Source organism: Candoia aspera, chromosome 7 (assembly GCF_035149785.1).
Source record: "Candoia aspera isolate rCanAsp1 chromosome 7, rCanAsp1.hap2, whole genome shotgun sequence".
NCBI classification, from domain to species: domain Eukaryota; kingdom Metazoa; phylum Chordata; class Lepidosauria; order Squamata; family Boidae; genus Candoia; species Candoia aspera.
This window is the reverse complement of record NC_086159.1, coordinates 16,170,257-16,182,867: the sequence shown is the minus strand read 5'-3', so window position 1 is coordinate 16,182,867 and position 12,611 is coordinate 16,170,257. Positions and strand designations below refer to the sequence as shown.

The 12,611-nt window shown below is 35.9% G+C and overlaps 1 protein-coding gene across 5 annotated transcripts in view; it reads left to right on the top strand.

Moving 5' to 3' along the window:
- Positions 1 to 12,611, top strand: part of ERC1 (ELKS/RAB6-interacting/CAST family member 1) — a 168,796-nt gene that overhangs the window by 98,284 nt on the left and 57,901 nt on the right. For all 5 annotated transcript variants that reach the window (XM_063308521.1, XM_063308525.1, XM_063308524.1 and 2 more), the window contains one exon: positions 842 to 1,002. In XM_063308521.1, the coding sequence (XP_063164591.1) occupies positions 842 to 1,002 (161 nt within the window). The remainder of the gene's footprint in view (positions 1 to 841; positions 1,003 to 12,611) is intronic.

The following is a 12,611-nucleotide window of genomic DNA, read 5'->3' as shown; positions in this document are numbered from 1 at the left end:
GCTCTAGGAAGAGGCCTGGCAAATAAATCTGGCCTCTGAGTAAAACTCCTTCCATATCTACCCTTCTTATACTGGTTTTAGTATGAGTTAGATAAAGAAGGGTTGTCTTTTTGTCCTTCTGTTTCTGACTTCTTCAGACTAACTTGTCCTGGTATGTTTCTCCTTAAGCAACCTGTTCTTACTTGCAATTTAATTGGAGCTGTATCAAATATTCTGTCCTACAACATGGTCCAGGGAGGTCCAAGATGGTTCAAGAATTGCCAGATAAATAAGATGGCTTCTTCTGATGCCCAAGATTATGGTTTTATTAGAGATAAGCAAAATGGAATAGAGTTCCAGCTTAAATGCAAAACTCTCCAGTTAGTTACAGAACAACCTTCAGTTGTTCATATAAACTATATCTTCACTGTGAGTAAGAAAGATCTGTTCAAATGTTCAGAATATATATAGGAAAGTTATTTTAATGTATTTGGTATTTTGTTACTCAGTACAGTTTTGTTAAAAGCTGAAATTAAGGATCCTGGCTTTGTAATTAAAATTTTGTAATGTAACTTTTTTCTATACATTTTAATGAAGGTTGTGCATAAAAGATTTATTATCAGTGATTATAAATTAAAAACCAACAGTGAATAGTCACATGTGTAATAAAGAAATGTTGTCTCTAATTTATAATCGCATCAGTACATGTTATTTCAGACTAAGCATGTTATTTCAACAAGGATAAATTGACCATTTGCAATATTTTTGTTCCATCATGCTATAGCTCTGGTGAATGGCAAATACTGTTTCATAATCACATACTTTCTCTCTTCTTCCTCTTTATCATTCTTCAATTCCTTAGGTGGAAGAGTTGATGATGGCTATGGAGAAAGTCAAACAAGAACTGGAATCTATGAAAGCAAAGCTGTCCTCTACTCAGCAGTCTCTGGCTGAGAAGGAAACCCATTTAACCAACTTGCGGGCTGAAAGGAGGAAGCATTTGGAGGAGGTCCTAGAGATGAAGTACGTCTTTGTTTCTCCTAATATTTCATTCTGGCTGTTCCTTTAATGGTGGTTCTAGCAGGTCATCTGTTAATTCTTGTTCAAGTTATTGATGAAAATTTTACTTTAATATTTGCTGTCTTCAGTTGTAATGACAACTTTTTATAAGTGGATATCAGATCAATATACATTCACCCCCTAATAGAAAGATTTCCAGGGAGACCAGACAGTTTTTACGAGAACCATCTTCTTCAGGACTCAAAACCAGCCATCACACACACACTGGATAAATTTTGTGCTGCCTCAATGATAACAAGGCAAAACCCGTTAAAGAAGTAGGGATTTTTGCTTAATTTTCTATTTTTATCAATATTTTTAGTTATCTTTTAATAAATTTTTGAGGATATATTTTACAATATAGTATTACAATATGGTATTAATATATTGGATCTACTAATGTTTAGGTAAATATGTTGTTATTGTAATAGGGATCTATAGATTATATTATAATTTTTTAAATTTACAGTTGTCTATATATAATTGTACTCATTTGACTTATTTTGATTTTATTTGTTATTTTTATTAATTTTATGTTGCTGGTCATTGACTGAATAAACATTATTACACTTACAGAAGTGGAGATGAATAAAAATAGAGAACATCCTGGCAGAAATACAGATTTTTTTTTCTCCCAGCACCACGTGCATTCCTATAAATAGATAACATTATTTGAAATAGTTTATTAGAATCTGAAATTTAAAATTACAATAGGTTATTTATTTATATCCCAATTTTCTTTTTTTTTAATATATACAATTATTAAGAATTTTGATTTATAGTGAAATCTAATGCAAGCTAAACTTAAAGGAAAAAAAGAGAATAGAAGGAGTGGAAAGTGCAAGAGAAAAGAAAGAGAAGAAAAAGAAAAGGATATAATAAAGAAAGAGAAAAGAAATATATGAAGAATGGCTTCCAACCTTCATCACAACAAGAATTAACAAATTTAGTGACTCTTCACCCTCTCTAAGGTTACAAACATTTATTGCTTCATCCAATATCCCATCTCTTACCTACGAACAAATCCATAAAACATCCTCTTTTCTATGGTATCAAAAGATACCAAGAGGTCCAGTAGAATTAGCAGGATTGAACTCTGGGCAAAACCCTGGTTGGAATGGATGCAGATAATCATTTTTATCCAGATACACCTTCTCAGTCATTTTAAGCTACCAAATTCTCACCTAGACAAGATGGCTGCTGATAGCAAGGATAAGTTAGCATTGCAGCTAAGAAGGGAGAGTATATAAAGTTTTGATGGATTTTCCTTTTAAATTGCCCATTAATTCCTATATAATTAGAATCAAATCCCCTTCATTTTCTTTGGAAGTTAGTATTTTGCAGATTTCAGGACAGTTATTTATTTAGAGCTGGATTGGATAGTGCTTCCAGCAGCTCATTAAAGGTATTTTTACTTGTTTAGCCATCCTTGAAGAGAAGAATTTTATTGGCAAAGCTAACAATGATTTTGGTTTTGTGATCTGTTGTTTATATTCTGCTTTCCTGTTAGCATTTCTTTACCCTCGCCCGCTCCCCTGCTTTTTTTTCTTGAAGGGCAGGAGAGAGAAATCAAGGCAGAAAAGTACAAGTCATGCACAATAAAAAGGTTTTGGAGTTATGGTGATGGAGCATGAAATCTTTATATCCCAAACTTTATATTCAGCAACCTGATACTTGGCATTGGAATATTGAAGAATAGGCTTTTCCTTTTAAAAAGTATTAAGCTATAAATTTGCCTCCCTCATAAGCTAATTTTATACAGGAAAGAAGATAGTATGTCTTAATGCAAAACAATTTGAGATATATCTTATCTTAGAGTCAGTTCTCTAGCACTATATACGTTTGTCAAACTGCCCATTTTTTTCATTAAAATATATGCATGTATCAGTCACTTAGTAAACTTTATTATAGTCATTGACCAGTTCAAACAAAGAGCACAAATTCTGAGCCAGCAAAAAACAATTGTTGTAAAAGTAAATGATAAAACTGAGGTGGTCAAAATACTGAAAATCTGACAATTTGGGGAATTATTAGCTGTAACTGGGCATCTTTATAATAAGGGCAATAGACCAGAACATGGCTTAATGTTTCATGCAAAATCACTTATAAAAATCAGAAAAAGGGAGTTGTCAACTTGTTCTGCAATATTTTGTTGGAATAGGTATGATGGAGGTCCATTAAACCCCCCTTTTATGTTTAGAGAAATTACTTCTTTTGTTCAATGTTGATTTAACATTTTTAGCATTTTCTTGCTACTTGGAATACTATAATGTTAATGGTTCACAAATGAGTTCTAATTGCACATGTTCATAACAACGTAGCTACATGTGGAATGTTCAGCCTCTTTGTCTTCTACTCACTGTATATTCTGATATTGTGAGTGTGGTGGGTCTATCATTGTTAAAAATTGCACTTCAGGTATGTTTATTCCTTACTTTTAAAGAACTTAGAACTATATTGGGGAGAAATGCCTGTCTTTTGACTCTAAGTTTTGCTTCTTTTTTGAAGGAAATGTTAGTTTATTGTTCTTATTTTAACCTTTTTAAGGCACTTCATTTGATTTCATTTTTATGCTACCACTGTCATTTAATAATAATAATTTACTAAATGTATATGCTGCCCAACTCCAAATGATTCTGGGCGATTTACAATTGTTAAAACAAAGAACAGTAGAAAAAACCCACACATCTAAAAACAGCACAAGACAGAAGAACAACAATGGCAAAGAAAATAAAAACAGAAGGGAGGGGCATCAGTCATCCTCTCTAAAAGCCTGGGTGAAGAGCCAGGTCTTTAAGGCCCTTCAAAACACCAGGAGGGTGGGAGCCATTCAAATCTCAGTGGGAACCTCCAGAGAGCAGGGGCTGCTACAGAAAAAGCACACTTCCAGGGCCCATATAGGTGGCATTGTTTAATCGATGGAGCCCAGAGAACACCAACCCTGGCAGATCGAACTTTGCAGAAACCATAAAATGTCACAATCAAATACAAAACATGAAAAGTACAACTATTAAAATAATTAACACTCAGTTAAAACTGGAGCAGTATATAGAAAATAAATAATGATGTTATCTCAATTAATTAAAAAAGCCCTGAAGAAAAGTTCTGATTACTTGTTTTTATGAACAACCAACAGTGGGAGGGCCAGGATTTCCTTTAGGGGAAAGTGTTCAGTAACATTGGGGCCATGTTGGAGAACATCTCCCCTTGGCTTCAGCCACCCAATTTCTCAGAAATGGGGAATCGGAAACAATTTTTCCCAGGATGCTTATTGTGGTGGATTCCAGCACTGCCACTGGTTCCCAGGGAGGGAACGCATTCCAGACAGATAAGAGGCTTCGCAGCCCGGACACTGTTGCTGGGAAGGTGAAGAGGTTCAAGGTAGCTCCGCCCTAGAGCCCTTCTGGGTTATTTCCCCTTAGGTTAGTTGGGTAGCTTTTGTCTGGCAAGATTCTGTCTACATGGTGAGAACAATAAAGAGCTAGAGTTGGAGTTATCAGCTCAGCCTGGTTCTTGGCCTGGTTCCTTTAGAGAAAATGTGCTATGCTATCTAAATGAGCCATGACAGACTTGGAAGCAGGACCAGCAACTGAAAACAGGACCAGGTGGTGGTCAAGGGGTTTGTTCCACTCAGTAATTGCTCAAGATGTTAACAGTGTTGGGAAAGGAGATTCTTTCTGCTGTTCACTTCTTAAGATTTTGCTATTCCTGTACTCTTGTTTCCATTCTGTTTCAGAGTAGTCTCTTCTTACCACTGCCACTCTTCCTGAGTTTGTTTACAAAGGGGGACGTTATGAACAGCAAGATGGTGCTGTGAAATTTGGTTCTCATTCTAAGGCAACACTAGAAAAAGCTAGCACATCAATTCCAGTTGCAGGTTGTGGAGAATAAAACCTGTCTTATATTGTTTTAATTGAGTTAAAAGCTAAATATTTATAGTGGGATTGAGGACTCCTTTCAGGAAGTTTTTTAATCAGAACAGATGTCTGAACTCCAGTCAGGTATACACAACTTTGGAGTCATTTTTCCTCTCATGTTATTAGATTATAAAATGCGTATAGAAATGTCATTGAAAAAAAATCATACGTGCTTTTGGAACTGCTGTATTTCGTACTGTTGTTGGAAGTCTGAAGGGTACCTTCTGATGAGCATAAGTTCCATTCTTTGTGGTAACCTTTGCAAAAAGGGTTTTGGATAGGTGCTATTGTCTGGAAGGCAGAAACTAATAAACTGCAGCAACTAACCAGATAATAGGGTAGTGCCAAGATCCAGATTTGAAGGCTATAAAAACTGTGATTCAGAGTACGCATGGGCGTGCCCATAGCCTTTGTCAGGAACATCTGAAAGCAGCTGCATCTTCTCCTGGCCTCCCACAACTGCCCTCCCTTTGAATTCAAATTGCTCTGCAGCCCTATATGTCTCGTGTTAGATATTTTTGTTCATTTCTAAATAGTTGTCTCCTCTAGCAGTTTGATCATAATGTGAAACTCTTACTCTGCTTCATAGGTGGTAAGGAGAGCATTGGAGGAGTGCTGGAAATAGAAATATAGTGGTTGCCTAATCATATTTTCATACATTCAAGTGGAATAGCCTCAGTAAAACATGAAGCATTAAGAGGCAAAATGAGGAGGGATAATGCAATTATATAGCTCTTGCTCAGATATGTAAATTTAGAATGTAGTCCTCCTGAGCAAATTAATTTCTTGCTATTTTTCTCCTTCTCTCCACCTACTTTCCATGTGTGCCTATGTAGCTGAAGGAGGCCTAGGCAGGAGGTCATCTATGACAAGAGGTTTCTCAGATGGAGTCATATTTTCCGAGAGGCAAAGCAGAGATGTGCTTGGAGCTCAGATCATTAGAAAAAGGAATAGGCCCTGAGTAATAATAATAATAAAGGCAGTTGGCACAATAATGAATGAATAGTTTTTAATTTACAGAATAGCCCTTTCTGAGGGGTTCATTATTTTGATGCCAACTTTAGAAGCTCTCCTTCCTTCCCTCAGCTTCAGCTGTCACTTCATTCCATCTGGCAGCAGAACAGTGAAAGACAGCTTTGCTAAAAGGCCTGCAGTTTTTTCTTCTTTCCTTCTGTTCTCCCTTTTCTATGAAACTTCTGATTTAAGTTCCTGTCCACAGGTTTTCAGCCTTTTTTCTTTGCTATTTATCATTTATAAACTACTGGGAGTATTATTGACTGAAGAGCAGGGGATTATAAACAAACGGCCAGCTTCAGTTTGGTCAGAATATCCCTAGAGGACAGTGAACATTCAAACCAGTTAACAGAATTTGGAGATCCTACTCCTGGAGGAATAGAGCTTTAGCTCAAACACTTTTTGGCAAATGGCTGCACTATTAGGAAAGAGAGATGTTTGATACAAGAAGTTTAGATGACATTCTTGACTTTCAGAATCTCAAAGGAAAAATTAAAGATGTCCTTTTTGCACATTGGTCTCAGGACCCCTTTGATATATTTCTATCCCTACTACTGAACTTTTAATTTCCAAACACACAAAGCAGAGATGGTCCTGGTTTTTCAAGGTAATGGAGATCATCAATCCTCTTGGGAAACTGCCAAGCCAATCATAATCCTTTGAGTCAACATACAACGTTGTCAGGAGTTACATGTCACCCTGAAAGAGCATGCTTGGCCATAAGGACAAGGTTCCTCATGCTAGTCAACCTATTGTTGGGGGGGGCGTTCTGCATTGAACTACATGTACTTCTTTTCAAAGATTCTGTATGTGTAATTTTTCTCTAGTACTGGGTGCAATTATTATTATATCCGTTCAATCATGTCCAATTCTTGGAGACTGCCTGGACAAGTCCCTGCAGTATTCTTGGCAAAGTTTTTCAGAACTGGTTTGCCATTGCCTCCTTCCTAGGGCTGAGTGAAAGTGACTGGCCCAAAGTCCCCCAGCTGGCTTTTTACCTGAGGCAGGACTAGAACTCACGGTCTCCTGGTTTCTAGCCTGGTGCTTTAACTACTATGCCAAACTGGCTCTCAGGAGCATTTATAGCCCGATCTTTATTAGCCTATCTGCTCTGTACCTTTTGTAGTAAGTTATCTTCCTTGTTATCCTTGTCCCACACTTGGGGATCAAGGGAATGGCCATATGAGTATAGTAGGAGTTTATGTGATTTCATGCCACTTCATCATGGTCCAGTTTAGTTCCTAAAGTTGATTCAGTTCTGCATAAATTCCAGATTTTTGTTCTAATTCATTTTACCAGATTGAGATAGTTGGTTAGTTCATGAATATTCAGGGTATGAAAAAACAGTGAAATATATGAGATAGTTGGTTAGTTCATGAATATTCAGGGTATGAAAAAACAGTGAAATATACTCCCCAATAACATACATTAGAATTGATCAGTCTGCAGGTGACCCAGTATTTATTTGGAAGTTAGATGAAGATCTACCCTTTAATATGGAGAGAGTACATAGACAACTATCTAATTCAGTGGTTCTCAACCTTGGCAACTTTCAGATATGTGGACTTCCAACTCCCAGAATTCTGGGAGTTGAAGTCCACACATCTGAAAGTTACCATGGTTGAGAAACATTATTCTAAATCCAGGGAGCTTTTGGATCTTGGGCCTGCTACCATCTTCTCCTTTTTGTATGTGCCCTGACAGTAACATTCAGTGGTTATGCCCTTTTGACAGCAATTCATTTTCAGCAGCACAGTGGAGTTCCACATCCAAGTTTTTGGTATCAGCTGAAGATTTATTTTTTTTATCCTAGATTTTGAATGTTTGCTGATGTGTCAGTAACAGTTACAGTTGAATTACTGTTCCTGCTATCCTGCATAATATTTAACCATAATACAGTTTTATTGTTTTAATTTATTTGTACTCCATCTTTGAAATTATTACAATGAAAATCAGGTTATACATTTCCTAAATAAATAAAAATGGATTGTTTAAACAATCTGTCAGCCTAATACCAGCAAAAAATATAAAACACAAATGACACATGTTCAGAGCCAAGGCGTTTTTGACTTTGAACTCTTCAACAATTTTCCATTGAATAGGATAGATCATAAAATAGGATAGATTCCATAGATCAGAAGAACATTCCATTGTAGGCCCAGCTTTCCATTTAGATTATCTGTGAACTTTGAGTGCCAGAATCATCACAAAAAGTTTGGCACTGCATGTCACTATCATCTGGCCCACTGGCTGCTCCAGCATTTCAGTGTAGCTAATGAACTACAAACAATTGTGCCTGTGGCTTGTTGTATCTGTCATCCAAACATGGAACTCTGTGGGGTTTTTTGTGTGTTTGGAACAAGCCTGGGAGCTGTGCCTGGTTGCAGGAGGGAATAGTGATTGTGGTCATAGCCACATGCACTACCACACTGCATTGCCACATTGGGAAACAATAATATTCTAGCTTCCCATGATGTGCATAAACACAGCATTGCTGCCAATTTCAGGTGAAGTAGCAGAGTGGGCATACAGAATAGCATAAGTAGTTTGATATGATTTAAGTGCATTTAAAATATTAATGGGTATATGCTGTCAACCCCATATTAGTAAACCTCTGCCTTTGACCTCAGTGGAAACCAATTTATTTTCATAAATATAACAGGAACGTGAAGTTTTACATCATTCACAGTATGTTCTACTGGCAGTGCTTCCAATCTAGGTTCCAATTTTTTTTTCTTTTGCTTGTGAACCCCTGATTGGTTCTGGCATCCTTAGCTACTTTTCTTTTTTTTAATTTGTATTAGTATTTTATTTTTTTAATTGTAACTTTTAATAAAATTACTATTAAAAAGAAAGAAAGACTAGTTGCAATTACTGTATGCTTCCCTAACTTTTTGCAAAGTTCTTATATTTACTTGTGGTCCAACTTATTCAAAAGAAAAGACTGCTAATCACCTTGGACTTTTGGCTGCATCTTTTGAGGAAGTACAACATAAAGCATCTAAATTTAAACCCACATCAAACTAGTGCACATTTATTTAAGGTCATCAAATATATATTCCACATTCAGATGCCTTCAGTTGCAACTGTAACAGCCATAACTCGTAGATATGATACTTTAGATTCTTCATAGGCTTTGTATAGTTTTACCAAAGCCATAGGTTTTGTTTTCTTTTTATAAAAAAGTTTTTAACCTGTTCCTAAGGGTATCGTTCCCTTCTAGTTTTCATATGCGCAACAACCCCAAACTCTTTCCATCTACCCATAAAAACACTTGAGTCACTCCCAAACATTCACCTTCCAGTTTCCCAATTCAGTTTCCCACCTTCCAGTCACTCCCAAACATTCACCATCCACCATCCACCTAACCAATTTACAGCACTTTTCCTCCAAAATACCTGATCCCATCAAAATCTCCCACGGGTCCCACCCTACATACCCAATGGGGAAAGGACCCTAGTCCCCCTCTGATGCCTCACTACAGAAGGGGAACCTCCCTTCCTCACCTCTCACCTGTCTTTAACAGTCCAAGTCCCTTTTCAGCTCTCCCTTCCTGTTTCTCCACCACTCAGTTACTTCCAACCAGGTACTAAAGCTGAAGCTCTTCCTCCCCATGACTCCAGCTTTTGCAAACAGCTCTTTGTGCTGTTCTCTGTCTCTGGCCCTGCCACTCCCCAATTTGTCCTCCTCACTGGAGATGGCACTTTGTTTCAGACCCTCCTCCCAGAACAATGTTCTCTTCGCCATGGAATCACAGTCAATATTTTTAGTGTTGGTAACAATTCGACCTTCAGAAACTTTCTCTGATTTTATATATAATTTTCCCTTATGTTTTTCAATCTATTTGCTAGCAAACTTGAACTTTTATTACTCAATTCATAATATTTTTGCTTTAGAAATAAGAGCTGTGTGGATATTTCATTCGTCTCTAAAAGACCTTCCAATTCTTTTTTTCCCCTTAATATTCATTAATTCATTTGTGTGTGTGTGTGTACAGATCCTATTATTGTATTTTGCCAATAAATTATTGATTTTTAAATCTAATTTACTTGCTAATTGTGAGGATTTCTTTTAATTATACTTATCTGAATTATGCATTCTCATATTCTAGCCCCATCTCAGTGTTGAAGGTATAAATTGTTAAAACCAGAGATAATTTTTTTTTTATGCTTAATATAAGATTAAAACACCAAAAATAAGTGTGGGCTAAACAATTATTCTATTTTAACTCTAGGACTACTGGTGCATCATCTGATACATGAATAGAAGCAATTAGAGACCCGTTTTTCATAAATTCTCAAGTAGAATTTATATTTGTTTAAGTAATATTTAAATCCATTTGATTAGGGATTCACAGTTCCTTGCTTCATAATAAAGAAGAGATAGAACAGCAATTGGGATATAAAACATTGGTGCGATTAAGAACTCAAAGAACTCATGTTTACCTACTAGGAGGATTAACAAATTTGCAAATTACCTATTAACAAATTTTGAGAAAGTTGTATTAAATTACTCTTCTCAACCTAAAAGCATGATTTCCAAAATTTATAAGTTATTGGTAATATAGAAAAACCTTCCATAAGTTTGAAAGAACCTTGGGAGACTGATCTGGGAAAACAGCTAGATGATTATACATGCCAAGTATTATGATGATCTGGAGAATTTCTGTCAACTTCTATGGAAAAATTATATGTGAAGATTTTGCACTAATGGCATTTAATGCCTGCAAGAATTGGACAAATATCCCATAATTATCCAGCAGAATGTTGGAGAAATTGTAACTGAAAGGAACATTTTCCAATCTTTGGTATAAAAAGTATTAGATTTTGGCAGACTGAATAACGAAACAAAATTAAATTCACACCAGAATTAGGACTATTATATATATTTGGTGGGCATAATAAGTGCTGATCAAAATGTATTATTACTGTTTAAAATAAAATTATAAATTGTCCTCTGCATGCAGTCACTTTTATGATAAGATACATGGTGATACCTGCTGGCTCAAACAGAAAAGTATGTGTGTCATATTTTAATATAATGAAAGAAATATGAAATAACTATGAAACCTTTCTTTTTTTCTAACTATAGAAGTAAATGAGCCTTTAAATAAAAACTGATCTCTGGAGAAGCTGCAAGATGCTTTTTTTTTCTCAATGCAATTTTAAATTAGCTTGAATACTCTGCCTTAATTCTGAAAAGTAATAATCTTATCAAGGAAACGTCATCCCATCTCTGGAAACTTTGGAGGAAAGAAACATTCTCTCTAGCATTCATTCAAAATTGAAGATTTTGACTGAGGATATTTGTGCTTCCTGTCCTATATGTTTACATGCCTAAAATTTGCAAAGAGAATATGTGTTCAATACACTCATCACCAGCAGTTTGCCTTGTCTTCAAAGAGGTGGTCTGAAGGGCTAAGTTGGAATTAAAGGCTGCAGAAAGAGAATACTTTAACCACTGGCATCTTCACAAACTGCAGACAAAACGTGCTAATTTGGAGGTCTTGGCTTTGAAAATTTAGAGCTGGTTTGGGGTATAATTTCATAGCCTTCATGTCAAATGAGGCATGAAACAAACTGGCAAAAAACTGTAATGTCCCCAATGCAGTTCATTCTGTATTCTCTGCAGACAAGTTGCCAGTGAATGATGCAGCTTTGACAGAATAGGGATTAATCAGGACTGCAGTCAAGCAATATTCAAAGCCTGTTTGAGTTGCAAGGCAGAATAAATGGCTCAGTATCAAACTAAAAGTATAATAAAATCCTGCAGGTGGTCCAGACCAACAGTATTTAAATCAGCAATACTTGCAACAAATGAAAGAACCCAGAATCTGCAAATACTGTTAATCAAGTAGCTCTGCATTTATGGCTCAGATATTTCAAGAACCCTTACTGTATGATTATCTTGACCACTATAGTTTACCTTTCCTTTGCAACATGGAGTATGTGAGCAATACATCCTCTGTGTAGGAAACTGAGATATACTCAGCATATTTTCAAAACAGTTCATTCTTAGCTGATAATTTGTTTTCCCTTGAGAAAAAAGTCATCTATAACAGAAGAGCATTACTGGATCTCTTTTTTCCAGTTCTGAATCAATTGGCATCTGAATCAATTTGGAAGGTTGTTATTTGTCCAGTTCTGTCTGTGTTCTTACGAATCAAAACTATTTCATGCTATCTTTTTTAACAAAAATAGGACCATAAGCATACAGGTATGCTCCATGCTGTGGGACCATAATTGCTATGCTATGGGAATGGTCAACTTAAAGAAGGGTATGAGAAGATCTGAAGTCAGTCTGTTTCATTTTCTAATATATATCATGCAAAAAGTTTCAAGATTTAAGAAATGTATAGGAGGTGATTCATCATATTGATATATGAGAACAGAACACTCTTCTCTTAAATCTGGAATTACATGTTGCAGATTCATCAACAGTCAATGTTGGTAAAATATATAAGAACATTATTTTCACTTCGATTGGTACATTATTTTAAACTGACCTATCTTATTTGGACCAAATTCCACCACTGATTTTTATTTTGTAATTTAACATTTAGCGGTGGCAGATAGACTTTTATCAACAAGTAAGAGCAAAGTTTTGAGCTTAACTAACAGTGCTACTGCCATCTCAGACTGA